The 26,454-nt window shown below is 31.6% G+C and overlaps 5 protein-coding genes across 6 annotated transcripts; 2 read left to right on the forward strand and 3 right to left on the reverse strand.

Annotated features, from left to right (window-relative positions):
• Positions 1–7,089: 7,089 nt before the first annotated feature.
• On the reverse strand, positions 7,090–13,310 carry LOC130445624 (N-acetyltransferase ESCO2). The gene is made up of 4 exons (XM_056781358.1): positions 13,161–13,310; positions 11,404–13,104; positions 10,134–10,301; positions 7,090–10,076 (listed from the first exon to the last, which is right to left on the reverse strand). Exons 2-4 carry the CDS (start codon positions 13,096–13,098, stop codon positions 9,747–9,749), a joined length of 2,193 nt encoding a protein of 730 aa, XP_056637336.1. The 5' UTR covers positions 13,099–13,104; positions 13,161–13,310; the 3' UTR covers positions 7,090–9,746.
• Positions 13,311–13,526: 216 nt separating this feature from the next.
• LOC130445309 (splicing factor 3B subunit 5) lies at positions 13,527–13,986 on the forward strand. Its single transcript, XM_056780875.1, has one exon. The coding sequence runs from the start codon at positions 13,638–13,640 to the stop codon at positions 13,893–13,895; it is 258 nt and encodes an 85-aa protein (XP_056636853.1). The 5' UTR covers positions 13,527–13,637; the 3' UTR covers positions 13,896–13,986.
• A 1,756-nt stretch (positions 13,987–15,742) lies between these two features.
• Positions 15,743–18,331, reverse strand: LOC130445114 (GPI ethanolamine phosphate transferase 2). Its single transcript, XM_056780626.1, has 2 exons — positions 17,647–18,331; positions 15,743–17,592 (listed from the first exon to the last, which is right to left on the reverse strand). The coding sequence occupies exons 1-2, from the start codon at positions 18,239–18,241 to the stop codon at positions 15,758–15,760; spliced, it is 2,430 nt and encodes an 809-aa protein (XP_056636604.1). The 5' UTR covers positions 18,242–18,331; the 3' UTR covers positions 15,743–15,757.
• A 210-nt stretch (positions 18,332–18,541) lies between these two features.
• LOC130445008 (zinc finger MYND domain-containing protein 10) lies at positions 18,542–24,001 on the forward strand. Its single transcript, XM_056780457.1, has 5 exons — positions 18,542–18,669; positions 19,536–19,644; positions 19,698–20,237; positions 21,788–22,128; positions 23,765–24,001. Exons 1-5 carry the CDS (start codon positions 18,584–18,586, stop codon positions 23,943–23,945), a joined length of 1,257 nt encoding a protein of 418 aa, XP_056636435.1. The 5' UTR covers positions 18,542–18,583; the 3' UTR covers positions 23,946–24,001.
• LOC130445010 (40S ribosomal protein S12) lies at positions 23,741–26,303 on the reverse strand. Of its 2 annotated transcripts, none has more exons than XM_056780458.1 (4): positions 26,266–26,303; positions 26,096–26,125; positions 25,568–25,913; positions 23,741–24,241 (listed from the first exon to the last, which is right to left on the reverse strand). In XM_056780458.1, exons 2-4 carry the CDS (start codon positions 26,110–26,112, stop codon positions 24,179–24,181), a joined length of 426 nt encoding a protein of 141 aa, XP_056636436.1. In that variant the 5' UTR covers positions 26,113–26,125; positions 26,266–26,303; the 3' UTR covers positions 23,741–24,178. The 2 variants fall into 2 exon arrangements, with proteins under 2 accessions (XP_056636436.1, XP_056636437.1); XM_056780459.1 differs by having other exon boundaries at positions 23,996–24,241; positions 26,202–26,279.
• Between the last annotated feature and the right edge of the window lie 151 nt (positions 26,304–26,454).

Genomic DNA, 26,454 nt, shown 5'->3' on the forward strand with positions numbered 1-26,454 from the left:
CACTGGGTCAGATGGACGTCGACGAGTATGGAGAAGAACTGGGGCAAGATATGCTGAAGTTTGCATTGACGAGCGTCTTCCATTTGGCGGTGGGTCAGTTATGGTTTGGGCGGGAACCACTGCGCAAGCTCGTACAGAGTTGGTCTTCATAGAAAATGGCTCCCTAACCTCTCACAGGTACATTACGGAGGTGCTAGAAGACCATGTTATGCCTTTCATGGTGACTATGGGGAAACGTGACATTTTTATGAAAGATAATGCGAGACCACATACAGCCAGAATTGTCAGGGAGTATCTGGATGAGATAGATATTAGGCGATTTGACTGGCCAACCCGCAGTCCAGACATGAATCCCATAGAACATGTCTGGGACGAGTTGGGACGACTGATCCGCAGACACACACCAGCACTAAGAACTGCCCATGAACTGAGAAGATTGCTGTTGCAGGAATGGGATAACATAGACCAGAATGTGATCCGCAACTTAATTCAAAGTATGCCGCGCCGACTTCAAGCAGTCATCAATGACGTATAAAAACAGCAAGTTCAGCTGTATCAAAAGTATCAGTGCTCTCGTCAACGGAGTGTGAAAAATATGTAGATTCCTTAATTTTCTCCTTCAGTTCAAGAATCAAATTTTAACATAAATCATTTATTCTTGAAGCAACAGTGTTTCTTGAGTGAGAGCGAAATATTTTGAATTATTTACTTTTGAGATGGAAATGAAACGTCGGCAACTTCCAACATACAATCTTTAATAAAATCAGCATCAGTGAAAGGTTTTGATCTTTTCGCGATTTCTAATACAATAATAAAACTTGATTTTAGGACATCTTTGCTCTCTGTAATAGCTTTAGTAAACATCGATTGTTGACCTTGAAGTTTAGATTTTTAAAATGACGATTTATCGATTCTTATATTTTCAGTGTAACGATCGTATTTTGACTTATGATTCGTATCATAGTGTCTCTTCAAATGAAACTCCTTACAAACAGCAACTATTCGATTACAAATCAAGCACAGTGGTTTACCTTTCCCTTCTATGACAAAATATGCAATTTTTGTGATATTATTCCAAAATCGTAACAATTGTGAAACTCGACACAACAATTATGGATGCACAAATGCACAATACCTTCACAAATACTATTTCGCAGTACAATTAAAATCCTTCTCCAACCTGTCGCTGCGATTACTCGACTCAACTTACTCACGTCGCACCGACGCACTCGTTAATGAAGGTTCTAGTCTAGATTCGATACTGTCTTTCTCTCCCGCTTATCCAGGTACACGCTGCCCTTGATATTAGGTACTTATAAACATCCGTAGAGGAATCGAATGCAGTCTAAAAGCTCTAAAAAGCATGATTCTTTTTTCTGTGACAAATTGGGATCGCGGGCCGTTTCCGGCCCCTGCGCCGTATCTTTGACATGACCGGTGTAGGACTACTCACATTTGAAAACCGACATTACTTATGAGACACCGTTTGAATATGGGTTTCTATATAATAAGAGGTATCTGGTTATTGTTCCATTATTTTAAAAATAGTAAAGGAACCTCTGGTCTAAGGTTCTAATTTATTCTTTCAATATACATAAGTGAAAATAGAATATTGACAATTTTACCATAAATGATGATATACCTATATTCGTTTTACATAATAAATTCTAGATCCAAACTTTGTATCATTTCACTTTAATGAGCTCTCTTCAGAAATTTACACATGACATAAAACCAATTTAATACTAGTTTACATACGTAAATAACGCGAACGTATCTACATCATTTCAATGAAATAAATTCGCAACACGTTAGCCCTGGAAGCAATTAAATCGCCACTATAAATAATTTCACTACAACACTAAAGTCGATAAATAACCCATCAGGATTGTTCAACGTTAGGACGTAATGAAAATTTATGATCTATTGTACACCGCAAGGTGTATAAAATGGCATTAGATATTGATTTCTCACTATTTTTCTTATAGACATTCTTCTGAAATATGTTACACGTTACAGAATAATAAATCTTCCATTTAATAACTGTCAATACGCTTTTTATAATATTATTAAACTAGGTACAGATATCATCAACTATTTCTTTTGTAAGGGAACCTACAATATACAGGGTGTTTCTAGATTAATGCGACAAAATAAATTCAGGAGGTAATTGCTTGTATGAAATTAAGATGGGTCTTTCCTATTACAAAATTTCCTGAGCCGACCCCTTTCCGAGATATTACACTTAAAAGGTGGTGACTAAAATTGAGTTTTTATTTTTTTTTTCCTAAAATTTCAGTAAATTCTGTAATTTTCGTACACTTAACGTGATTAACTACGGATATCTTTTCAATATTTTTGTTACATTATACGGGGGTGAAATTAACAACCCTCACTTCATTTCTTATCAAAACTTTTTATCAAGATGAAGTTTTGTGGAAAAATCTTAAAATCCTTGATTTATTTAGAAATATTTTTCATCCTCATATTTTTTTCTAATACCAATAGCTACAGAGAAAAAAATAAATACAATAATCTATAATTTTTTTAATAAATTGATTGAGGTAAAGATGTAATACGATTCATAATAAATGCTGGAAATAACCACCTCAAACCAAATACATAAACGTAGCCGTGGATTGCCGTACACGTTCAAAGATTCATAGTTACATCGTGAGTGGCCAAGTGGCCATTGAGCACGTAGGCCTTCAGATAAGCTCACTTAACTTTACCAAAGATCGATGTCCTTTGAAAAGCCGATCAGGCGCTTTGGCTTGCCCAAATACTTAAACCGCGCTCGTATGTATACACGGCACTCACAGATGACGTGGTCTACGTTCTCCTATATGCATTAAAGCCACTCCAGATCGTCCATGATGACCATGGGTGATCTTAGATGGCAGTGTCTTCGGCTAGAGTCGGATTTCGCGCGTGTTTAGTTGGAACAGTTGTTTGGTGTGAGACGCACAAGGTCCATATACATGTGCCTTCGCTTGTCTCATGCTAGGTGTCTCTATCCATCTCTGCCGAACCGCCTTTCGAGTAGACCATTGAGAGTTGCGATAGCAACGCTTTTAGCCACATCAAGGATGGGTTCTTGGCCTCTTGGTGAGTGCGCTGATCCCAGTCTGACGATCAAATCCGCCATCCGCCTCGTCATTGCCTTTGTTGCCCGAGTTACCGGGCACTCAAACTAGCTAGATCTTGCAGCTATCGCCAAATTCTATAAGACACTTTAGCACTAGGCTAGAGCACAACTTTTCCGCCGTTATGGCTTGTAAGGCAGCTCTACTTTCTGAGCAGATTGATATTACTGTGTTCCTGAGGCGTCGATTGAGGTGTCGTGTAGACTAATGATTTAAGGTAACCCCATAAACAAAAATTACAAGGATTTTATTCTGGAGATCGAGGAGGCCAATATTGGGGCTTTCCTCGACCAATCCAGCGGTTGAATTATGTTGCATCTAAATGTTGTAATCCAACTGAAGTATACTGGAACCACTTGCTTTGTCTGATATTGAGTACGATGTCTTTAATTAGTTCAGGGAGATCATTTTCGAGAAAACTGGTTTACGAAACACCTTTTAATGGCTGAGCCAGAAAATGTAGCCCAATTTGGTTATCCCCTACTATAACAATCCATACGTTCACTGAAAAAGCATTTTGAAATGCTCTATAATCTCATAGGAATTCTCGTCTGCCCGTATGTGATTATTGTGAAAATTTATGATAGATATTCTTGAAAAATATATATTTTTTATTAAGTAATATCAAATTTTAAAACTGGTTCATTTTCATATCTATATTTATTTGCCCCTCATGCAATTTGACCAATACCGTCATTCTAAAATAATCAGTTAGATGGTTTTAGGTTAAGATTGCAATTTTGATATTTGTAGCCTTAATGACAGCTTTTGAACAAACTCTGGATATCTAACTTCTTTCCGATGATTTCAATATTTTTCATTTTCTAATAGAAAGAGAGAAGTTAAAATTTGACAATTTTTCCCGCCAAGAAGACAATTTTTTACCGCCTTTTTTGTAGACGCTGGAAATATAAACTAATCAGGTCGTGGTAGTCGCTTCCCAATTACACATTTTAAGTACACAATAGATAGAATACATGGGTGCGCGATACTTCAAACCCACGTTCCAAATTCCACGTTTTATAGATCTGTGTGTCGACTACAGTTGCGTTTTCCTCTTACCCTTCAAGCACCAGAGGAATATTTGGTATTCAAAATTGTGCTTTAAGTACAAACTGTAGAATTGACGTTCTGTGTACTTTTATTTCAAATTCCTTTCGAGTTATTAAGATATACATTTGTTTTTGCTACAACAAATTTTTCTATGGAATATGCATTATTACTTAATGAAGAAGAATATAAAAGGGCTTAAGAAGGTATAGATAGTCTATAGTATGGTTTCAAAGAAGTTCCTCCATAATATTCGTATTTTATATTCAATTAATCGAGTATCTTTTATTTCGGTAACAGATAAACAATTAATTTGTGACAAGTTTTCAAATTTGACACTTGACACAAAACTTTTGCCAAAGTTTGTTCCAATAGACAACCGAAGCGTGACATTACGGTCATATTGTTATAGTTCACATTCCAAACAAATTTGGTTAGGTGTTCTGTGCGTTCAATGAAATTATTTAAAAAGTGTTTAATTACTTTTGTATAAGATGGTAAGGTGTTTTGTTCCGGAAGGTATTTTTTAGTATTTATCAGAGACAATACGAAAAAATCACAAATCACCAAACATATATACAATCGGAAACGCAGTTAAAACTTTGTTTGGAAAGTGATTCTGTAGTCTATTCGCGAAAATTACGAAGTGGGCGACATCTGTAAATTTTCTTTCAAACTTCAATAGAGGTGAGCAATAAAAGCAGAATACAAACTAATTTTGTTGTTTTATGAACAATAGAAAGTGTTATTTGAAATTATATTCTAAATAGTAAAATAATATACCCGTTTAAAATACTTTTATGAGATAAAAACCACACATCCATAAGGTACACTTCGAAAATAATAAAAACGTTGTAAAAGTTATAGGGTTACAAATGTACTAGTTGTTAAAATCCTTTTCTAGTGGTCAATAAAACTCTTGTGCACCTTTTTGGTAGTTTCGTATAGATGTTCAAGTATTTTCCTCCACGATCAAATACATTTCAAATCTTTAACCAAATAATTCAGTTTATTTATTATCTCATGAGGCTGGGAAGTTAGACCTTACGTCTCTAGACATAACCTTTTAATGGTTTATTAGTTTGTCCACATAATAAATACTATATGTTCCGCTTTAAAAATCGCTTCTTCTTCTTTTAGTTGTCTGCTTCTGACTCCAACATATTTCATGATTTTAAAAAGGGTTACTTCAATACCGATTCTTAAGCACAACTTTTTGTTCTAACCTCACATTTAGGAAATGTCGGAAATTAAAAAAATTCTACCGAAATCACTATAATTACATAAAAAACTAAACCGCGTCAACACCCTTATAGATTGTATTGTTGTTCACCGCTATAGAAACCAAATTCAGCGCCATCTAGTGACACGTGGTTTTCACCAATTGATTCTTGTGTGCCAAGCTTTGAGCGTCGAGCCCATGGGTTTCGTGCACGTAGTACTTTATCAATTGAAAAGTAACTGTTGTGTACGCACGAATGGTTGCATATACAGGCATTGAAAGAGGGTAGTGGGATGGATTTATTCCATGAACACTTAGTTATCTCACTTTGTGGTCACCGGATAATAAACGCATGCAGCTTAAATTTAAGAAGAAAAGTTATATGTAACAGTCGTTTATGTTGTAAGTATCCATCCCTAGATAGTGGCGCCGCTCCATGGCTACTTCAAATACTTAAAATCCGGGCAGCATGAGAACCACGCCGATCTGTAAAGATTTGTCTTGGTTTCAAGACCTGTGAGTAAAACCGTGGTTAGCTCTCACATATATACATATGTTAAAATTAACCTCAAACTGTCCCGTTTTGGGCACTTTTTCAATATATTCGTTTCATCTGACTCCTACGTTACGAAGATAGAAAATCCCTGCTTTCTGTATAAGTTACGTGGAAAGTTCTTTGTCAAAACTAAAGAAAACGTTCGACTTTCTACGCCAAGCTACGGATGTCTTTTTTTTAAGACCAGTGGCAAAAAATGGAACTGGTTATACACCCACTCTGCACCTACACCTAAAAGATATTTTATACAAGACTACATCTCATTGGTCTGCTTCCAAAATACGTAATAGGAGGATGTTATTTTCTAGGCAGTTCCCAAGGTGTTCGTACTACTTCTTTGAGGTACTTAAACCTTTTGCTAAAAAGGGCAGGACCTTCGCAGAGTAGATACTCTGGTGTTTTCATGATTTGCTCGTAGAATCTGCAGGCCATGTCCTTTTTCAATCTTTTTTTAAAACTAGTGGCAAAAAATGGAACTGGCTTTACAGCTACTCTGAACCTATACCTAAAAGATATTTTATACAAGACTACATCTCATTGGTCCGCTTCCAAAATACGTAATATCGTTCCAAAGGATGTTATTTTCTGGGCAGTTTGTATCTCAGTTCCCAAGGTGTTCGTACTACTCCTTTGAAGTATTTAAACCTTCTGCTAAAAAGGACAGTGGTAAAAAATGGATCTGGTATAATTGTCATTAACTTTTTTAATAAACTATCGAAAAACGGGATTGTACGGTTACATTTGGGAAAAACTGTATTGAAAATGTGATAAATATAACGTTCATTGAAATGATCAAATTGTCTTTTGATATTTTAATTATTGTGTTACTTTTTACGATATTTTATCGGTAAATCTCTAATCTCATAGTTATTGTTTGGGCTAAGTTTATAAAAATATCACATTATCAATTAATTAATTAAAATTATTCATATACATTGGTCAAAAATATAAATTTGTCAATGTGTCAGTAGAATAAAAGAGCTTCTTAAGTAGTGGTGTACTCGCTGAAGGAAGTGGCGTCACCTGTCATTTATTTGCTTCATATGTTATTCATTATATGTTCTATATAATCAACCATCTATTAAAAAGGGAATGTGGGAAGAAAAAACATCGAATAAAATAACGTTTTTAATCACTGGACAAAAATGTATAAAACTTACAAATCTTTAAAATACTTGAGAAAAAAAAATATTCACCATGGTTTTCCTTAAAACATAAAAAATTAAAAGTTTATTTTAACAGTTATACAAAAAAAATAAATAATACTGGCTATAAATCCAGATCCTAGTTAAAATCAGACCTAAAACTAATTTTTTTTTAAACTTAACTAATAGTTTGTACCTTGTATTATTTAACTAAATAAAATGAACAACTATATCGGGAATTACGTCAGCAAACTGAATCTGTTAATCTTGTTCCTTCCAATCATCAAAATAAAATATATGAACAAGAAAAACAGAAACAAACAATGGAGCAACTCCCAGAAACCAAGTATTTTGGATATACCTAAATAACTAAGGCAACAAACCACGGAATAGTTTATAAGAGCAAAATGCGAAAGCTGTGGCAGAGATAATTACAATAAACAAAGACCCTGATAATAACACAGACTTCTGAGGTATATGTAAAGAAGAGGAAAACATCAAACAACACCTACATGATAACCAAGAAATCCTAGGTTTTGCAAGAGTAATCGAAGTAAAAGATACAATCAAGTCACGCTCTACAACAAAATCTTTTAAAGGGAATATTGTACAAGTGTTAATGATTAAACAATTCCCAGTGGAAGCAAAACATACCTGGAAAATATGTAAATATCCAGTAAATATGCAGGCTAAACAAAATGAGAATATACAAAATTTTGATTAGAATCCTATTACCTTGGAAATTGTGACTACAGGAAATACAAGATACAGTTAAATGTATGAAGGAGGATATTCCTCAACAAAAATTAATAAAGAGAGACTTGCAAGAAATAAACTTCAAACAAAAGAAAACACCGAAGCAATGGAAAGAGTAGATAGAAACATCCATCATAAGAATGGATGAAAACCGACTTGTAGAACTTGCAAGGGACAATGAGCCAACAAAAAATGAAATACAAAAAAAATATAGAAGCAAAGGAAAGAGTATTGGACTTCTTCTTCATGAAACATATATCAACTATAAGATGTACGATACAGAAATTTACAAAGTAAGAATTGATGAATACCAAGTTATAAAGCTTTTAAGAAATGATGAAAAAATACCCAAAAAAACATTAAAGTAATTAAAAGAGTACCAGACTTCTTCTTCACGCGATCATATATGAAATATAAGATGCAGTTAAATATATATGATATAGAAACATCAAACAATTAAAACGTATGAAGACTGTCTTATAAAACTTCCATCCGACAAGAAACAAAACACAAGAAAAAATATTTAAGCAATGGAAAGAGACTAGAATTCTTCAGAGAAGATCATTTATTACATACAAAATGTTTTTAAATATATACAATCAAACATTCCGGGATAAAAATGGATAAAGACTAAAGAATAAAGCTCGCAAGAGACAATGATCCAACAAGAAAATAAACACAAGAAAAAACATGGACTTTCTTCTATTCCGAAGGGGCTTTATTTGGCAAAATAAGAATAGCCAAAGACTGACTGAGATAATGATCTAACAAGAGACTAATCCCAAAACAACTTTGAGCAATGGAAGGGGTGCTAGACTTCTTCTTCATAAGATCATGTATCTAATAGCAGAATAGACATAGAAACAATGGATGGGGACTGACTTGTATAACTTACAAGGGACAATGATTCAACAAAAAATGAAATACAAGAAAAAATATAAAAGCAATAGAAAAAGTACCAGTCTTATTTATCATATCATATATCAAATAGAAGATGTAGTTGAATATATATAATATGGAAACTTCCAAAATAAGAATGTATGAAGACTGACTAGTAAAACTTGCAAGAAACAATGAAATGACACGAAAAAATAAAAAAATAATCAAAGCATTGAAAAGAGTACTAGACTTCTTCTTCATAATACCACTTATCTAATAGTAGATATAATTAAATATATAAGACATAGAACCTTTCAAAAATTAATGGATGAGGACAGTCTTGACTAAATCAAATAAAAGATGTAATTAAATAGATACGTTATAGAAATTTCTAAAATAAAAATGGATGAAAACTGACTCGTAGAACATGCAATAAATATTGATCTAACAAGAAACAAAAACACCAGAGAAAAAGATCGAAGCAATGAAAAGAGTACTAGACTTCTTCACAAGATCCTTTATCTCACAGAATATGTTTTTGCGTAGATAATATAAAAGATTCCTGAATAAAAATGGATAATGACTAAAATGTAAAACTTGCAAGAGATAATGATCCGACAAACAGATAAACACAAGAAAAATATTGAACTTCTATTCTGGAGAGGCTTTATTTAGCAAAATAGGCAATATTGCCTACTGGTTTGGAAAACCATTTACAAATGAAGATGATCGGTAGGTGTTACTAGTGAATAAATAGTTTAATATATAAAAATAAGAGAGGTATGTAACATGTAAGCTTCACTATTGGAATAATAAATATTTTTAAAACTTATAACTAATAAAACTCTAAAATGTCCGATTTGGATATACATTAATTCAGAATTGAAAACTGCCTTAGCATTTGTCACCAGAAGTAAACAAGGCATTAAACTAATTCACTAATAGTGTTTAAGTATTCGAGGATCTGGGTTATTAAGGTAACTTATTCACTATTAATATATGTAAAAATTGTTAGTTCCAAAATAAATTTGAGCAAATATTTTGCCATCGTCAGTTGGTGAACTGAAAGCTATATCAAAATTATCTAAAGTATACCCAAAAATAAAATTCCTTCTTAAAACATCCATCATTTTTGTAGCTATTCCTTGTTTTCTATTATTTACTGATACCCAAATTCTCGGTACTCCGCATTTGATTGGATATTTTTCTTCGGAACAAACATCAACTTCACTTTCAATGGGAGAAAGTAATTTGTATCCTTCAGATTTGCTAGTAGCAATGAGACATCCTACGATTATCTTCTTTTTTATGTACAAAAATGCCTTAAAAAATTAAATACATATTAGAAAAAAATCCTTTGTTGTTTGTTTCAAACTTACCTGACAATTATCAAGGGAAAAATCCATATTATAGCATCCCATTTCTCGATTAATGATCTCCATCAAATCACCGACTTTTTTCCACCATATTTTTGAGTCACCTGGTACAATATGTATTATCCTACTATCATCTTGAAGATTGAATACAATTCTCTCCTTCTTCCATCCCTAAGTGGTAAAAATAATTAACAAGAAACTTTTTGATAAGAAAATAATGGAATTATTGATCTAGAAATAGCATTTTCAAGTAACCATCTGGAAAGTACCTATTTTCCGAATGCTTTTTTGGCCTAGTCCAGAAAGTGAAATATTTCAACCTGGTTCCAAATCACAAATTTGCATCTTACATAAATAACTCAACCATAAAACATGAGTTAGTCAAGAGTTCTCTGTATATCAGCGTTTCTTGACATACAAGACTTTAGCAGAGTCAGGCACGAATGTTTTTTATCTCATTTATCAAATCCATCACATCTCCCATAATCATACTCGTTAAGTACCGTCAATTTAAATCTGGAGTACTTTTGCTAACATGTCTCAGAAACAGTAATTTTCATTCAAAATTGTTAACACTAACAAATTTTATTAAGTTAATTTCACAAATTGAATAATTAGATGTACTCAACTTTACAAAATACATTAATATCAATAAAACATAGAGTATTAGAGCATACAAGATACAAAACTTAAGGATCAAAATATTAGCTGGTTAACCAATAGAAGATCAAAACATACGGTAGAAAACAAATTACTGCAGTCATTCTATTTTTATGTTCAATGAAGTCTCATATGTCTTAAACCAAACCCTGAACACATCTATTTGTCGAGATAAACTATTCAGAAGATCTTCATGTAGGCAAAACCAATTGAATCAAATAGTTATATATACTTATTATTTCATCGAAATAAACAGTGCAATAATGATAAATTTCAAGAATTATTGAAATGAATACTTAAAGCACAATTTACAATAAATACATCAACACTCAAAATTACACATCTGGTTATTTAAGACGGATATGAGATATATGGAAGGCTCAAACAATTTCATCACGTCAAGCTTTATTTCGTTGTGATGGACAGTGTAATTGTGAGTGATCTTGCAGTGGTATGTCTTCAGTATGAATATCACTAACAATTCAAGAAATTCCAACTTAGACTGATATTTACCATTGAATTATCAATTATCTACTATGAATCATTATGATTAACTTTATATCATATATAATTATCTAAGCTACAATTTAATAAAAAAAATATAATTACTCACAGGAAATCGTAAAACATGTTGAGCAGTATGGTAGTTCAAATGCATCATTTCATCATTGGGATCTCCCATATGATACACAATATTGCATTCATTGCATTGGGTCATTCCAAATTTTTTCTGGCCGGCATCCAGAAGCATCTGAGATGGTGGTAGCTTTTTCAACTTTTTATCTGCATTAACAGTTTTTTCAGTATTTTTCGGCTTCAATTTTGCAGTTTGTGGATAAAAAACTGGAAAGAGTTTATCATTTTTCTCCAAATTTGAAGTGTTATTTATTCCATCTAAAATTGGATTCAAATTTCTGCATCTTTTAGGAGAATTTAAGGCCAAGCCAGAAGTAACATCACACATGTGTGAAATTGGGGACAGTATTAGATCGGCAGCATTATTTGGCTGGTGGAGAAGTATAGAGTTTTCAGAAGCGAGTACTGAATTATGAGCTTGAAGAACAATTGTATTTTTTTTGGGAACAGATTCTTCTTCTAGGGAACATATGATTTCTTCAATATTTGTATTCAATGTTTCTGATTCATCTTCAATTAAGTCGTCTGAACAATTTAAATTGAAACTATTGATTCTATTTTGATTTTTTTGTTTGTTTTTGTTAATTAAAGATAACTTTCCATGGTCCATTTCTAACTGAAGGGATTTATTCATCTTAACTACACCTTTACCTCTTGAGAATTTAAAAAATTTTCTGCTTGGATCTGGTACAGGATCTGGACTTAAGGCACGTTTTCTTGAATCTTTAATTTCGGCTGTAGTAATTTGCTTAGATAAATCATTAGCAGGTGTAATTTGTCTAAATTGTAACACTTCTGGAACATTATTTTCTTTATTTTCAATCAGCTTAGGGGCCAATGCAGAATTTTGAACTTGCTTAAGAGATTCAATGTAGTCTGAAATTGCATTGCATTCAGAAACACTCAACTTTTTCTGTACTGATCTAGTTTTATGTAATTTCTTTGGTTTAGGTCGCTTAATTTTATGATGAACCCCTGCATTGATTTGACCAATTTTTTTACGTGAACGAATTTTTTGATTCTTTGTAAATACAACAGATGATCTGGATACATCACGTTTCTTTTCTGTACTTTTGTCCATTGACTCTGTTTTAGGATAAAATAATGTTGTAGGAAGTGCAAAATCTACTTCAGGAAATAAGGTAGTTCTTACACGAGAGGATTTTGGATCAAGTTTGATCTGTTTACTTTGTTCAGGAGAATTATCAGGTGATATCTTTCTTTTACTGGGTACATCCGAGGAATCTAAAAGAGATTTACGTGAAAGTTTGGGTAATTTTGTATTGGTATTAGAGGAATCATGTGGTGTTTTGAGTTTAATAGATGTAGGGGATGTTTGAGGGGTTTCAGATAAATGAGCTTTTCTATAAAGCGGACTGAGATACAGAGGAGGTACAGCCTCCTGAGAATCATCAGTCTGTAATATTCCTAAGATATCGTACTCTCCAACTGTATCTTCAAATTCTTCATCATTTTTACTCTGTTTTGAAGCTAGAGGTGTAAAATCCCCAAGTTCAAAACTAGTGTCAAAATTTAGAGGACTTATATGTCCTAAGTCAGAATCTGACTCAGAGTCTGTAATTTCAGAAGGAAATAATGATCTCCTTCTATTAGAAGACGGATGAGAGTTGTTAAAATATGAGGATTCTTCTGTAACATGTTTGAGATTCATTTTATGCTGCAAATTAGTTTATTTTAAAACAGACTTATTAAAAAACTATAAATATAACATACCTTTACATTCGCTCTTCACTTTTCAAATGTTATAGTCAATTTTTATTTCATCACTGTGCCACCAATACAAGAAAACATTGTTCCAACTGATATTTCTTGCCTCCTTTATGTTACTGGCGCCAAATGTCATTTCTTTTTCAACGGCCATCTGTTCGAACCATAGGCGTAGTAAGAAGGGTCACAATTTAAAAATAACATATCAGAGCTTATTGCTATTGTTTATTCATTACATTCATCGAAAATTTCTCAAATTGCATTTATAGAATTTATATATGTAGAAACCCTACATGTAATATTAGATCAATCAAACGTAACGAAATGACTAATTACATGAAGCAAAGAAGCCAATAAAAAGAAGAAGAAGAAAGTACAACAATGACAATCAGATGAAAAATTAGTTTGTGTATAAAATATACCTATCAAAGTGTCTAAGTATAAAAAGGAATTTAAAAATACTGTAACTTTGAAAAAGTTAATATGGGTGATCGATACAATATTCACAGCCAGTTAGAACATCTGCAATCCAAATATATAGGTACAGGCCATGCCGATACAACAAAATACGAATGGTTAGTTAATCAACATAGGGATAGTTTTTCAAGCTATTTGGGACATCCTGATTTGATCAATTATATCGCTATTTGTGAAAATGAGGCAAAGGCTCGAGTCAAGTTCAATCTCATGGAAAAGATGTTACAGCCTTGTGGACCCCCTCCAGATAAACCCGAAGATTAAATGTTGGAAATTTGTTTCATAATCCAAATTATAATCAGGTTTCTTATTTTAAATTTATCAGCCGAATAAATTTTTCATAAATAATATAAAATTATTCGTTTATTTTCATAAAATCCTACAAGAAAATTTGAAAAATGTTCGACATATAAATTAAGGTATATTTAAATAAACTAGAGTGGTATTGATGAAACTTAGTTTTATGAAATTTAAGATTATTTAAACAATGGAATTTTTATTAATATGATATGAAAAAATATTCATCAATTTGTGTCAAGGGTCAGAAGCAATGTCTTACTTTTCAAGTCAAAAATATATATCATAAAATGAATTGTTTGTATGTTTACCACAATTAAGCTACAAAAAGTAAAAATCAAATAATAAATATTATAAAAACCCAGTAGATCTCTATATATACATTTCTAAATAATTATTAAAGTTTCCAAATAACTTGAAGTTGATCGCGATCAGACAAAGTAGATGACTTTTGTTTTATAATTTGTGGTGGTCTATCAATATTCAGTAAGTGCCAAAATTGTATCTTGAAATTTTATTTACCTATACCATACAGTTGCCTTAATGACTAGCTAATTTTTCTTTGAGTGTCCTCTCTTTCTCCTTCCTACAGTATCATTTCCATAATTCTCCATTGTTGCATTCTGGCCATTTATCCTAACAGTCTTGCTTTATTTGTGTTATTTTTGGCTTCTTGTATACCATTATTAATTCTCTGTCATATATGAAACTACTAGTCTTACAATTGTTTCATATGCTTTAATTTTTACCACCTTTGAATGGTTTTTGTTTTCAATATTTTTGGTAGTTATCTCACCATTGTGTTACCTTTCAGAATTCTTATCTATCGAATTTTCATATCCTAGATTTGTAGATGAAACTGGTATTTGTTGATAATTGAATTGACAAACGTTTTCTAAATTAGTCTTCATTTATTTGCCAAATTTTTTTGCTTCATACACAATTTACTAACAACCTTTTCCATTTCTCTCTTCAATACGTCTCTAACATCAGCATATGTAATGCTTTGTGGTGAAAAAAGTGCTTTTTATATTTTTTCTTTTCTGTGTATTGAGTCATAAACCTGTTTAAAATCAATAAAAAGAAAATTTCAACTGCTATTTTGTATTAGTTCAATTGTAAATAGTTGGCCAACTGTTAATCACATTGCTTTCAAACCTCCTTGCTATTACTCTAATTCGCCATACTTCCTCAACATATTTCTTATTACTTTGGCGATTATTTCATATAGTAATGTGATGCCTGTAATTGGATGAAATAGTGCCTTCCTCCTTATATCTAGAATTTGCTACCTACTCTTGTTACTCCACCATTATTTATAATTTCTAGTAAGATTCCATTTATAATTGATAATTACTTCCTCTTCTGTTGGAGTTCCTTCTTCATTTTGATCCCCTGTCTAGTTTGTCCTTTGTATCTCCTAGAAGCTATCCTACTTTGTTTCTACAATAATTCGTTCTTGTCTAATGGTTTCTTGATTTCTTCACTTTTCACTTCACTATTTGTTCTGTTTTTATAAGAGCGTTATACAATTTTTATCTCCTTGTCGTCTCTAATCATTATTACCTTATTTCTGTCTTTGATGTTTGCCTTGCAATAATCATCAAACCATTCTTATCTTTCCCAGGAAAATTTTCGCTGCTTCTACAATTTCCTTTTGAATATCTCCTCTTTCTTTTTTAACATTTCCTCGTGTAAATTTAACATAGTACCTTGGAGTGTTCTATAATATTACTCTATTAAACTTTTCGAAGATCTCATTTGTTGTTTCCATGTCGTTTTATTCTATTCGGGCATAAGTATAATGCTTATAATGAAGAACAATGGATTTAATAAAAAACATTTTTTATTTTTACATAACTAAATTTTTTTAAAATTGATTGAAAAACTACTATGATTACATATTCAACGAACAAAACTAAAACATGTATAAATTCTATAAACAATTTTGGAGCAAAAACTGACCATATAAACAGATGATACCTAAATATGAAAGTTACAATAGAAATTACGAATAAAATATACAATCTGTGACAAAACAGTAAGGAAAAGACATGTCTCATTTCAATTTTACTAGTATGAAAAATTAGTAAATGGCACAGGATTGGAAAAGCATATGTATGACATAAGACCTGTCCTACTACAACAATAGGTAAATATTCTGATAACCCTGCATATCCAATAGATACATCAATACTAGCTAAACTGTTGCTATGTCCTTGTGCAAAATATAATGCATTACCTAACAATACATGATAAAATACCACATTTTCAGTGGAATGAAAATGTTTGGAAAAATGCAAGCTGGAAAGGACACAATATGGTACCAAAATCACATTATATGGTTTCAAAAGTAATGAAATAATTAAAATCCAAACAACTAATTTCGAATAAGAAAATATAAGTTGAAGGAAAATAAGTAACCAAATAATTTTACCTAACATAAAATTAGATTCATTTTGTTTTAATATAAAAATAAGGATTACAACTAAGAAGCTGATAACTAATTTTCTACGTTTGCATATAAAATATTGTACCAAAAAAACTAAACTCAAACTAAATGCATGTAATGTTTGGTATACTAGAAGATTTTCATCTTTTAAAAACCAATCTGATGTATCGGGATAGTTGGCCCATTTATCACCTGTAGAATTTAAAGTTCGCAGTAATCTAAAACTTACTAGACAAACCAGACTGATTAGAATCTTGTACAAACTTTTCATTTTCGAAAAATATAAAATCTGAAAATTCATCAACAAAACGTGTACGAAATACCAGAACTGGTGTTCTTCTTCTATAAAACTTGATGATAAGAAGGTAATAGGATGACAAACAATAACAATCATAAAAAAATTTATAATATGAGTAAAACTACTAACAAGTAAAATAATACTTCTGATATTATTTAATAAAATTAAATTCAAAATAATAAACATTATAAAAGAGACAATTTTCAAATTATCTCCAATAATAAATTGAATAAAAATTATAGATAGCATTAGAATTTTATTAACGTGGAATTTGTCGATTTGTTTTAAACAAAAAAATGATACAAAGAAACTTAATAATGTATTTATCATGATTAGTAAAGCGATAAATAAAGAAATTAAGTTCTGTTTTGCAGACGATTGCGCTAAATTATTGTTAACCACATTTAAATATGTTTCAAATAAATTTACAGCTTTTAAGGCATCACTTTGATTTGCTTTAATTAAAAACTCTAAATAGTAAGCAGTAGCATCCTTATAAAGGCCATCGCAACAAAAATCTTTTTGTTTTAGTAAAAAACTGTTATAGTACAATGCATAGAGATACTTTTCTAAATTAGTCATTAACAAGCTTTTATGTATTTTACCAATTGCTAACGAAGGAATTGGTAAACCTAATAACACTGCTAAATTAACAGGTATATCACCCTGGTTAATTGAGTTGTTTTTGCAATTATGACCAATAATAACTAAAGGAACATGAGTTTCATAAAACGTTGAGCCCCCATGCCCACCACTATCTTTCATGCCATGATCCCCAGTAACCATTAGAAGAGCATTTTCATTAGTAGACAATATTGTTTCAAATATTTTATGAACAATATCATCCATCTCTTTTAGTTTGGGAGGAATAAATGATGAAAATGGTCCATAAACATGTCCTATGTGGTCTAATCCTGAAAAACACTATTAAAAAAATCCATGTGTTAAGAAAAAATGTTGTACTTCACCTAAATAGTGTAGAATCATAATATCCCAATCATCATTTGCCAATTCAATATATACATTTCTCGTAACATTATCATCAACTTCTTTAAAATCTCGAACAAAAAATGATGTAGTGCCTTCAAACCTAGAAAATTTGTTTGGAAACAGTTTTAACCAGGTATCATCTCCATAAAACACGATTTTCTTTCCACTTTTTAAAGCTGAATGTATTATACTATCTTCTAAAATCTCGGTACTAGCCAGATTCATTACAATATCTGTAAATTGAGGTATATTTCCTACTGTTATTGCTTTTATTCGTGGAAGAGTAACTGTTGGTATTTCTACTTTGATTTTATTAAAACACCCATGAAGTTGCATTAATTTCGTCGTTTTAGGCATGTAATTTGTATCTACGAAATCCAATCTAAGGGCATCTATTATTACTAAGACTGTTTTCGAGATATTTGTGCTATAAAAGGTTTGTCCATTTAACGAGAAATTATTTACGTAACTTGGAGGATCATTGTTTATTTTTATAAATGGTGTTGACACGGGGAAAAAACCATAAATAAACAATGAAGCACTTAATACAATCAAAATATAGTGCAATAACATGTTTGAACTAAAAACATTTTTTATATTTTGTTTATTTAGATTTACAGGTTATGTGAAAAATGTTTGGTTATATATTATTCTACTTCTTTCACAATAACTATACTTCATCAGTAACCAGCAGCAATTAAGAATTTTATTAATTAAATGGATGTTTAAGGAAATTATGTTTGGTATTAATTGTGAATATATAATAGTATTTTACTTAACAATTCTTCTGGGAAGAAATCAAAATTTATAATAAATAGTAGGAGTGTTTCGGTAACTGGGAAACAAATTCAAATAGTTTGAAGTTTGATCAATAAAAAATAGATATCAAGACGTTCAAGTTGAAAATATATTAAAATGGACAGCATTTTATTGCCAAATGAAATCGAATTATATGTCGATACTATGCAAAAACAAAAAATGGATAACTTGGGCACTTATCAGTGAGCATTCTTTATTTTTTTGTAACATTACTGTATAGCGAAATTATTACAAGGCTTGTTAAAGATAATGTAATGAAAAATTTATTTATTGTATACGGAATGAGTCTCGGTTTCATTTATCCCATAATTAATATTACTTTGTACATAATGTTTAGTCCACAGAAAATGGTGAAATTCATTATAATTAGAGGCAAGCAAATGGCCAAATATATTGTTCTTTTCATAACCTAAAAAACATGTATTTTTAATTTATATAAAATATAAAATATAATGTTGATTTTAAAATGTAAATGTAAGCGGGAAATTTAAACTGGTTTGATTATGCCAACCACGGGCACGCAGAAAATTGTATTGAAATTAAAAGCAAGCGATCAAAATAAGAGAAATATTATTTAAAAAAAAAAACGTTTGTTCACCAGGAGTAATCATAATTTTCTGTTTCTAACCTGAAAGGCATATATTGTAAATTTGGGAGAAAGTATTTACATAATGGTTTGAAATTAGCGGCAAATTTAAATTGGAATGTTAATGCCAACCATAGGCGTAGATATATTTTCTTAAGTTGAAATATATCTTAAAAAATAAAACTTCTATCAGGAGCGATCAAAATACAAAATATTTTTTAATAGAACATAGATTCCATGGGAACAAACATAGTTTTCTGTTTCTAACCTAAGAATTATTTTGAAAAGTAAATGTTAGCGGGAAGTTTAAATTTCAATGGCAACTCTAACCATAGACGTAGGTATATTTTCTTAAGTTGAAATACATCTTAAAAAACAAAACTTCTAGCTGGAAATGAATGAAATTTTGTTATTATAGCATGTTTAATTTGAACTTTTTTTTATACCACATTTCATAAAAAGATGGATTGAGTGGCATCAACGCTTACAAAAACTAAATCAACAAGCATTAATAGAAGCGTCCTCGTTAAAAGAAGAACATGTAAAGGAAACTTTGGTTTGTTGCGGAAAGGCAAGTTATTCTTTTCCATTAAGATCATTTTAGTTATTATATAACCATTATAGGCACCTCTACTAGTTCACGAAGCTATATTGATCAGTATTTGGAAACAGAAGGTTTTTCCGGAATTGCTGAAATTAGAACCTCAGCCGGAAAATACGTTCATAGCATATTCTATATTATACCATGAAGCGGTATGCGTTGCTTTGTTGGAACTCGTTCTCTTCCACCCAAATTGTTGCGAAACTCTGGATGACACTTCGGCTGATTTGCTGGAATACTCGTGTGCGAATGTTTCCCAATTACTGACAACGAAACACCAGGAATCAAGTTTGAATGAAAAATCAGGAAACCAATTAATGCGGCAGAAAGGCAATTTAACATTCGAAATAGGTATGAAATCTCTCACCATTATAAGATATCTAGCTGAAAATTTAGAGAGACTGCCAATCGCCGTGAAATCAAAGATATTTGGGGATTACGATGTACCCGTTCTTTTCACCGAAATCATGTTGATTACACCTTGGTTGAAAGACGAGAAGGTGTACGTTGGAGGTAAATGGAAAAAAATGGATAACGAACAACTGAGTCCATATGAAGGACAGGTAAGTTTTGAGTTAACTATTTTATGCGGAGCTCCAAATATATGAAATTCCCTACGATGCAGTGGTACAGAATTAATATTAAGGTCCAATAAACATGGAGCAACTAAACTCAAAAGTGACTGTGAAGTGACCAATTGGTTTTCCACTGATTAGTGACATGTCTCTGCACACACAGCAGACTTTTTTTAGAATAAATAATAACAACATTACGTTGAATCAAACAATCCAGTCCAAACTTCTTTTGCAAATGTACAAACTAAACCAAGAATACCCTGAGGATGATCGACTCAATATAGAAGAGAGCAATTCGACCAGAATTGACCAGTAAATTAAACAGTTTACAACATAATAGGAAAGTCGCTGACCATGGCAGATGCTTTTCCGAGCTGTATAACATAATCCCACCTAGAGCACAGTATTTGCAAGACCTACTCGACAGACAGACGTGGCTCATGAACACCAAGTTGACCTACAGACGCCCAAAAGTTGGATATCGAGATCCCTTCCTTTGGAGGAATGCAAGCCAGTGGAATCAGCAACCAAGGCACGTCTTTCCCGAACACTACAACCTATAGGAGATCAATATGCATAGGCATCTCCACACGCCAGGCACCACTCGAATTACCTGAATGTAAAAAAGTTTAATCTCTTGTGTAGAAACAAAAAAAATGAATAAATGAAGATAGTATCCTGTTAAAGAGTAAAGCTCATATTGTCGTTATTAGATTGAAAACAACCTTCTTCAATTGAAACCTTTGGGAGTTTTTTAAAACCGGTTTCAGACTGGTTGGCAACCAGTTGCACCGTGTATAGTTTGCACTTGTGCGTGAAGAAACAAACTTTGAGAAGAAGTGCGTAAAGAAAATTATTATTAAGGTCTCCGTTGCGTAGTGACTAGAGTACAAGGCTCACATGCGGGAGGTTCTAGGTTCAAGTCGCGCTCATTCCATTTGTGATGGATAATTAAAAAGTTAGTCACTCAACATTTTAATTTCAATGTCCGAAGTCAAAATACCATGAAAAAAATTTTCCAAAACTTCCCGCTCGGTCGAAAAAAACTTTGGAAATTTCGGACAGCTTTTGATACTTTACAAAATAGTTGAAGAATGTGCTATTAAATTTTCTTAAAGAGATATTGAGTTTTCGCCGACTTATCGCGAAATTTTTCTCAAAATTCGATTTTGAAAGGTTCCCTCAAATTTAATTGAAAACAAACTAATTATTCGAATTCAGCGACCTTGAAACATATGGATCGACTATTATTAGCCATTAGTACAAAGTCACTTTTTGGTGTTTCTAAAAGTCTTTCAAAACATTGTTAAAATGAGTTGGGTACAATATAGAAAGGTCAAAAAATTCTTTACTCTAAACTACCCCTTTTTGGAAAATTATATCAAGTATTTTGTCATTAGCTCGTCAGTTTTTAAGTCTTTGGTCGTACATTCCTTTTTCACATAAAAATTAGTGTCCATATTGTATTTTATTAATTATGCATTCAAAACAATTCGCTTTTTTTTTAATTAAAATCATAGTGAAGTAATATATTTCAGATTTGGTTGACGTTACGGCAGCTGCTATTAGATCCAGAATGTTCCAATTATTATGCTCTCACTGATGAACATCGTAAAACTCTTTCGAAACTTTTACCATTGATGACACCATGTTTGTTAGATCAACTTTCACCACTAATCGAATTGAAGTATTGGTTAGGTCAATTCAGTTTTATGGAAAATCCGTCATCAAAACCGAAACCTCTCCTTATAGAGACCGTATTGGAAATAAAGGAGAGTATTTTAAAGGAAACCGGGAGAAAGTGGAAAAAAATCGCTCAAAATCAATTGGAAAGGATTTTTACTACAGATAGAGAAATATTGCAAGGTATTGCAGAAAGGTAATTATTATAAGTTATCTTCAACTAAGTTTTTTCTAGCAAATAATATCATTTAAAAAAACATACAGCAAAGCACTTGAGGTTTGGATTAACAAAACACCTTTTGGTTGTTATCGTTCACTTCAGATACCTGGCCAAAATTTTGCCAATGTGATCATTTGTACTGTTTCTACAAATACGGGACTGGTTTTTTAAAACTTGCGCTGGTTATACTGACAAAATCGCACAGAAAAAAGTCCATAGGTGATAAATCGGGGCTACGTGGAAGCTAACATATGTCACCTCTCCTAGAGTTCGATTTGTTAAGAAAAATTTCACTAACTCTATTGGACTAATATGAAGTTGCTCCGTCCTGTTGGAATCATTTTCTTTTGTTACAATTATTAAAGTTTTGAAGTTCAAGCACGAAGAAGTCTTGAACATTTGCACACAACACTGTGAATTCGCTTTAAGCAAATGTAAGGGTTTCTGATGTTTGTTTTGGATTGGTTACACTACAGTATCGGAAATTTTGCTTGTTACCGTATCCATTAAGATGAAAATGAGCTTAATCCAAAAACAAGATGTTGGTAAACGTTGGAAAGCTCTCAATAATCTTGTTGTACAAAGTCAAGGTTCTGACTACCGTCTTGAGGCTTCAATTCTTGTACCAACTGAATTTTGTTGAAGGTGCAGCCCTAAGTCTGTATATATAATGATAAATAATATAATCAGACCAAGTACAACTATCTACGTTTCAGACAGTTCTAAAAGACCTTGTACGCCCAGATTTTGGTTTAACCAGTATTGATATGGTCTCTTCTAAGATTCATTTCACAACCAGTCGAACGCCTGGCGCATCATTAAGTGACTAACCTTGCAGAATGTTCTGCATGCTACAGTCGCCAAATTACCGTTTTTTGGACAACAGATGATCGGCTACCAAAAAACGCTCCATTGGCGACTAAATATAATTGGTTTACTGGAAAATGAACCAAATGACCCAAAAATAACCTGGATCATGTCAGCTGACATTCGAAAAGTAAATAATGACCTTATATGATACTTTCTACCAGATACTAGCTACTACTACCACCTTTCTAGCAGATAGATGCAATCAGCTGAAAGGTTGTTATAATTGTTTTTTTAATGTTTATAGTTATTAATTCCCAAAATATTGTTTTTATTAGATTAATTTTATGAACAGCATAATTGACATGTTTCTAGTCGAGTTGAGTATAAAAACGCACTCCCAGATTCTGATAATACATCAACAAAAGCCCAGGATAAAAACTTAAAATGGTAATCATCTAGATTAGGTTACACCCCTCCGATTTCGTTAAAATTTTAGTATGTTATTGAGAAAATTACGTTAAATAGGGCGCCGAAACCATCCCCTTCAGGTACTTCTGAAGGATCAAATAATTGTAATAATTTTTCAGTGAATGTAATATTTAAATTAAATTAATAGTCTATAACATACTAAAATTTTAACTAAATCTGAAGGGTGTAACCTAATCTAGATAATTACCGATTAAATTTTTCATTTAATAAAATTGGACCTTTAAGCTATACCTATACAATGTTTAATATGTGGATTCAAAATAGCTAATAGTTACTACCTTGATAAAACTTTCTTTTTCTGATAAAATTCTAGATTAACTGATGCTTATAATACAGAACTTTTAGAAAAGTTCGAAGCGACTGAAGAAGCCAAGTGTGCCAAATGTGGAAGAGATGCTATACAGAGATGTTCCCGTTGTCGTGCTGTTTGGTACTGCAACAAAGCTTGCCAGGTGGAACACTGGAATATTCATAAGGATGAATGTAATCCATAAAAGCCTTTAACCAAACGTGTTTTTCAATTTTTAAGTAATATAAAGTTATTTGTTTACTATTTATTTTAAACCTATTATAAATCAACAGAATAATTGATAATAATTAGATAATAAATTACTTGATTTAGATACATAACATACAAGTTTTTGAAAGAATTAAGGGATTAATTGATATTAAATGAAAAACAGTATCGATTTTATCACTTTTTTAATTAAAAAAAAACCCTATTTTTTTACTTAGCATTCTTAAGGTATTCTTTAAGGACATCGAGAGCTGGTGAATCTTCTCCGTAATCCTAAAATATGAAAAAAAAATCTCAATATCAAATGATTTCCTTGTGAAAATTTTTTTTAAGAAAATATTAATTCAGATGGCGTATCTCAGCACGTATTATAAATTGGGTAACCTCAGTAGAGGGAGCCGCCAATCAATCATCATAAAAAACATTGAGACTGGAAGTCTAAGCATCTAAATATTTACTTTTTTCAAATAAAAAATCATCAATGAATTCAAAAGTTTATGAAAAATGGTTGAGTTAAATTCCATAATTCCACTAATAATTTGGAAAAATCGATTTTTGCATATTTTTAAAAATTAGACTCTTAAGAATGTCTCCTTGAACTGATTTTTAAAAATTTGCATTATTTCCGGAGATACAGTTGATTTTGTGACATAGTATCTAAGCCGGTCGAGTGGAACGAGTTATTCTACTGGGATTGGGTGCTTAAAAAATCTCAAGTAAAATGATCTGAACTTTTATAAAAAAATGTTAATAAAGGGGACATATAATGATATTATAACAGGCTACATAATTTTAGCAATTGAAGATTGAGCGGACAAAAAATTTTTAAACATGTCTTTTTGTACATATTCCACTGAAGATCCAAAAAATGAAAATATATTATTCAACTATTACACAGGGAGTTTAGTAAAAAATGAAAATCAAATTCCCGTCTTTGTCCCCGTTGGTTTTCACATTTTCCAGGTAGAAATTTCATAAATTACACTTTTATGATGATGAGTATTTAATTTAGTTTTTTCCAGTTCCCAGACACCCAGTGCACCTAAGTAAAAAACAACCAAAAATTGTGATTTATTTTTATAACGCCAAAAAAACAGTTACATTTGAGCGCTGCACTGATGCATTATGAAAAATACTAAAGTGAAATTATTATGATATTATAACAGGTTACTTATTAAGTATCCTTTGTAATAGTTAAAGAAAATTTGTAAAAATTTTAGGGTTTCAATTTCAAAATGAACCATTAGGTGAACTTTGCAATAATTAAATAATTTGTACTTATTTTTTGAGTCTTTGGTTTTCAGAATCGTGATATATGTACAAAAACACATGTTTTATCCAATTTATCTTCAATTTCTGGTAATAAATTATGTTATAACGTCAACATTTATTAACTGAAGTTTTGTGAAAAAAATTTTATAGAGGGGACATATAATGACGTTATAACAAAATATTAATGGTAGAAGCCCTTGGAAAACTTCACACAGGTTCACAATGTTGATATCAATATCAATAGCACAAAGTTATATTTGATGTATTTGTAATGAATAATCAAATATTAAACATATAAAACGTGAAACAATCCTTAATAAAACTCACCTTAATCACGACGCAGGAACATCCAACAACTTTCCTCGCTTTACCAGTATTGTCGATTTTACATAGACCCGACCATTCTCCTAGTTTCTTATTATTATCTACTTTAATAAGGGGAATTTGGTGATCAGAACATAATGCAGAAACCAATTTTTTATACATTGGTTCATCACAATTCTCCGCTAAAACACATAACACTGCCTGCCTTTTGTCTAAAACTTTAGCAGCCTCATGTAAACCATGTACTACTCCATCGTGGATTAATGCAGTTTTCAAGACTTCTTGAAGAGCTTGGTTTACGTCCATTGGACCCCCAGATTGTACTGGAGGTAATGAGGGTGCATCATCACTAAAACAAGGTTCACTTAGTTTCACAGATTAAACACCTTATTGATATTTTCTGTTATATTTTCTCAGATGGCGAATATCAGCACAAAATTATTTTCAATTTGGGTAACCTCAGAAGAGGGAGCCGCCAAAAATCATCACAAAATTTTATATGTAAATAAAACTATAAGGTCAAATACTCACACTTCAACATCAGACATTTTAGTTGTTAGCCTGCAAAAAATAAGAAATATATATATAATAGTGTGAAGATATTCGTCCTCAATATTGTTAAAATTAATTTCCTCACCCCGATCACTATTATTTATTCATATTTAAAGAGATAAAAATTAAGACTGAAAAAATACACATACCTTGCTTTGCGGACAATCGAAAAAGAAAGGTGACAGTTGACATATGACAAATATACAAAAAAGAAGTAGTGGCGCTTATTTTAGTGGGTCAAAAATTGACCTGTTAATGATTAATATTTAAGCAATTATAAATATAAATAAAACCAAAATAAATAAGGTCAAGAAAAATATTTAGTTTAGTAGCAAATG

Source organism: Diorhabda sublineata, chromosome 6, assembly GCF_026230105.1.
Source record: "Diorhabda sublineata isolate icDioSubl1.1 chromosome 6, icDioSubl1.1, whole genome shotgun sequence".
Taxonomy (NCBI): domain Eukaryota; kingdom Metazoa; phylum Arthropoda; class Insecta; order Coleoptera; family Chrysomelidae; genus Diorhabda; species Diorhabda sublineata.

Excerpts from the sequence above, each read along its gene's own strand:
- LOC130445114 (XM_056780626.1), bottom strand. The coding sequence starts at position 18,241 with ATGTTATTGCACTATATTTTGATTGTATTAAGTGCTTCATTGTTTATT. Across the intron at positions 17,593-17,646 it reads TATGATTCTACACTATTTAG|GATTAGACCACATAGGACAT; the intron begins GTGAAGTACAAC and ends AGTGTTTTTCAG.
- LOC130445624 (XM_056781358.1), bottom strand. The coding sequence starts at position 13,098 with ATGAATCTCAAACATGTTACAGAAGAATCCTCATATTTTAACAACTCT. Across the intron at positions 10,302-11,403 it reads AACATGTTTTACGATTTCCT|GGATGGAAGAAGGAGAGAAT; the intron begins GTGAGTAATTAT and ends TTTACCACTTAG. Across the intron at positions 10,077-10,133 it reads TTTCCCTTGATAATTGTCAG|GCATTTTTGTACATAAAAAA; the intron begins GTAAGTTTGAAA and ends TAATTTTTTAAG.
- LOC130445309 (XM_056780875.1), top strand. The coding sequence starts at position 13,638 with ATGGGTGATCGATACAATATTCACAGCCAGTTAGAACATCTGCAATCC.
- LOC130445010 (XM_056780458.1), bottom strand. Across the intron at positions 24,242-25,567 it reads GTTCCTGCGTCGTGATTAAG|GATTACGGAGAAGATTCACC; the intron begins GTGAGTTTTATT and ends TTCATATTTTAG.
- LOC130445008 (XM_056780457.1), top strand. The coding sequence starts at position 18,584 with ATGGACAGCATTTTATTGCCAAATGAAATCGAATTATATGTCGATACT. Across the intron at positions 19,645-19,697 it reads CTTTGGTTTGTTGCGGAAAG|GCACCTCTACTAGTTCACGA; the intron begins GCAAGTTATTCT and ends TAACCATTATAG. Across the intron at positions 22,129-23,764 it reads TTGCAAGGTATTGCAGAAAG|ATTAACTGATGCTTATAATA; the intron begins GTAATTATTATA and ends ATAAAATTCTAG.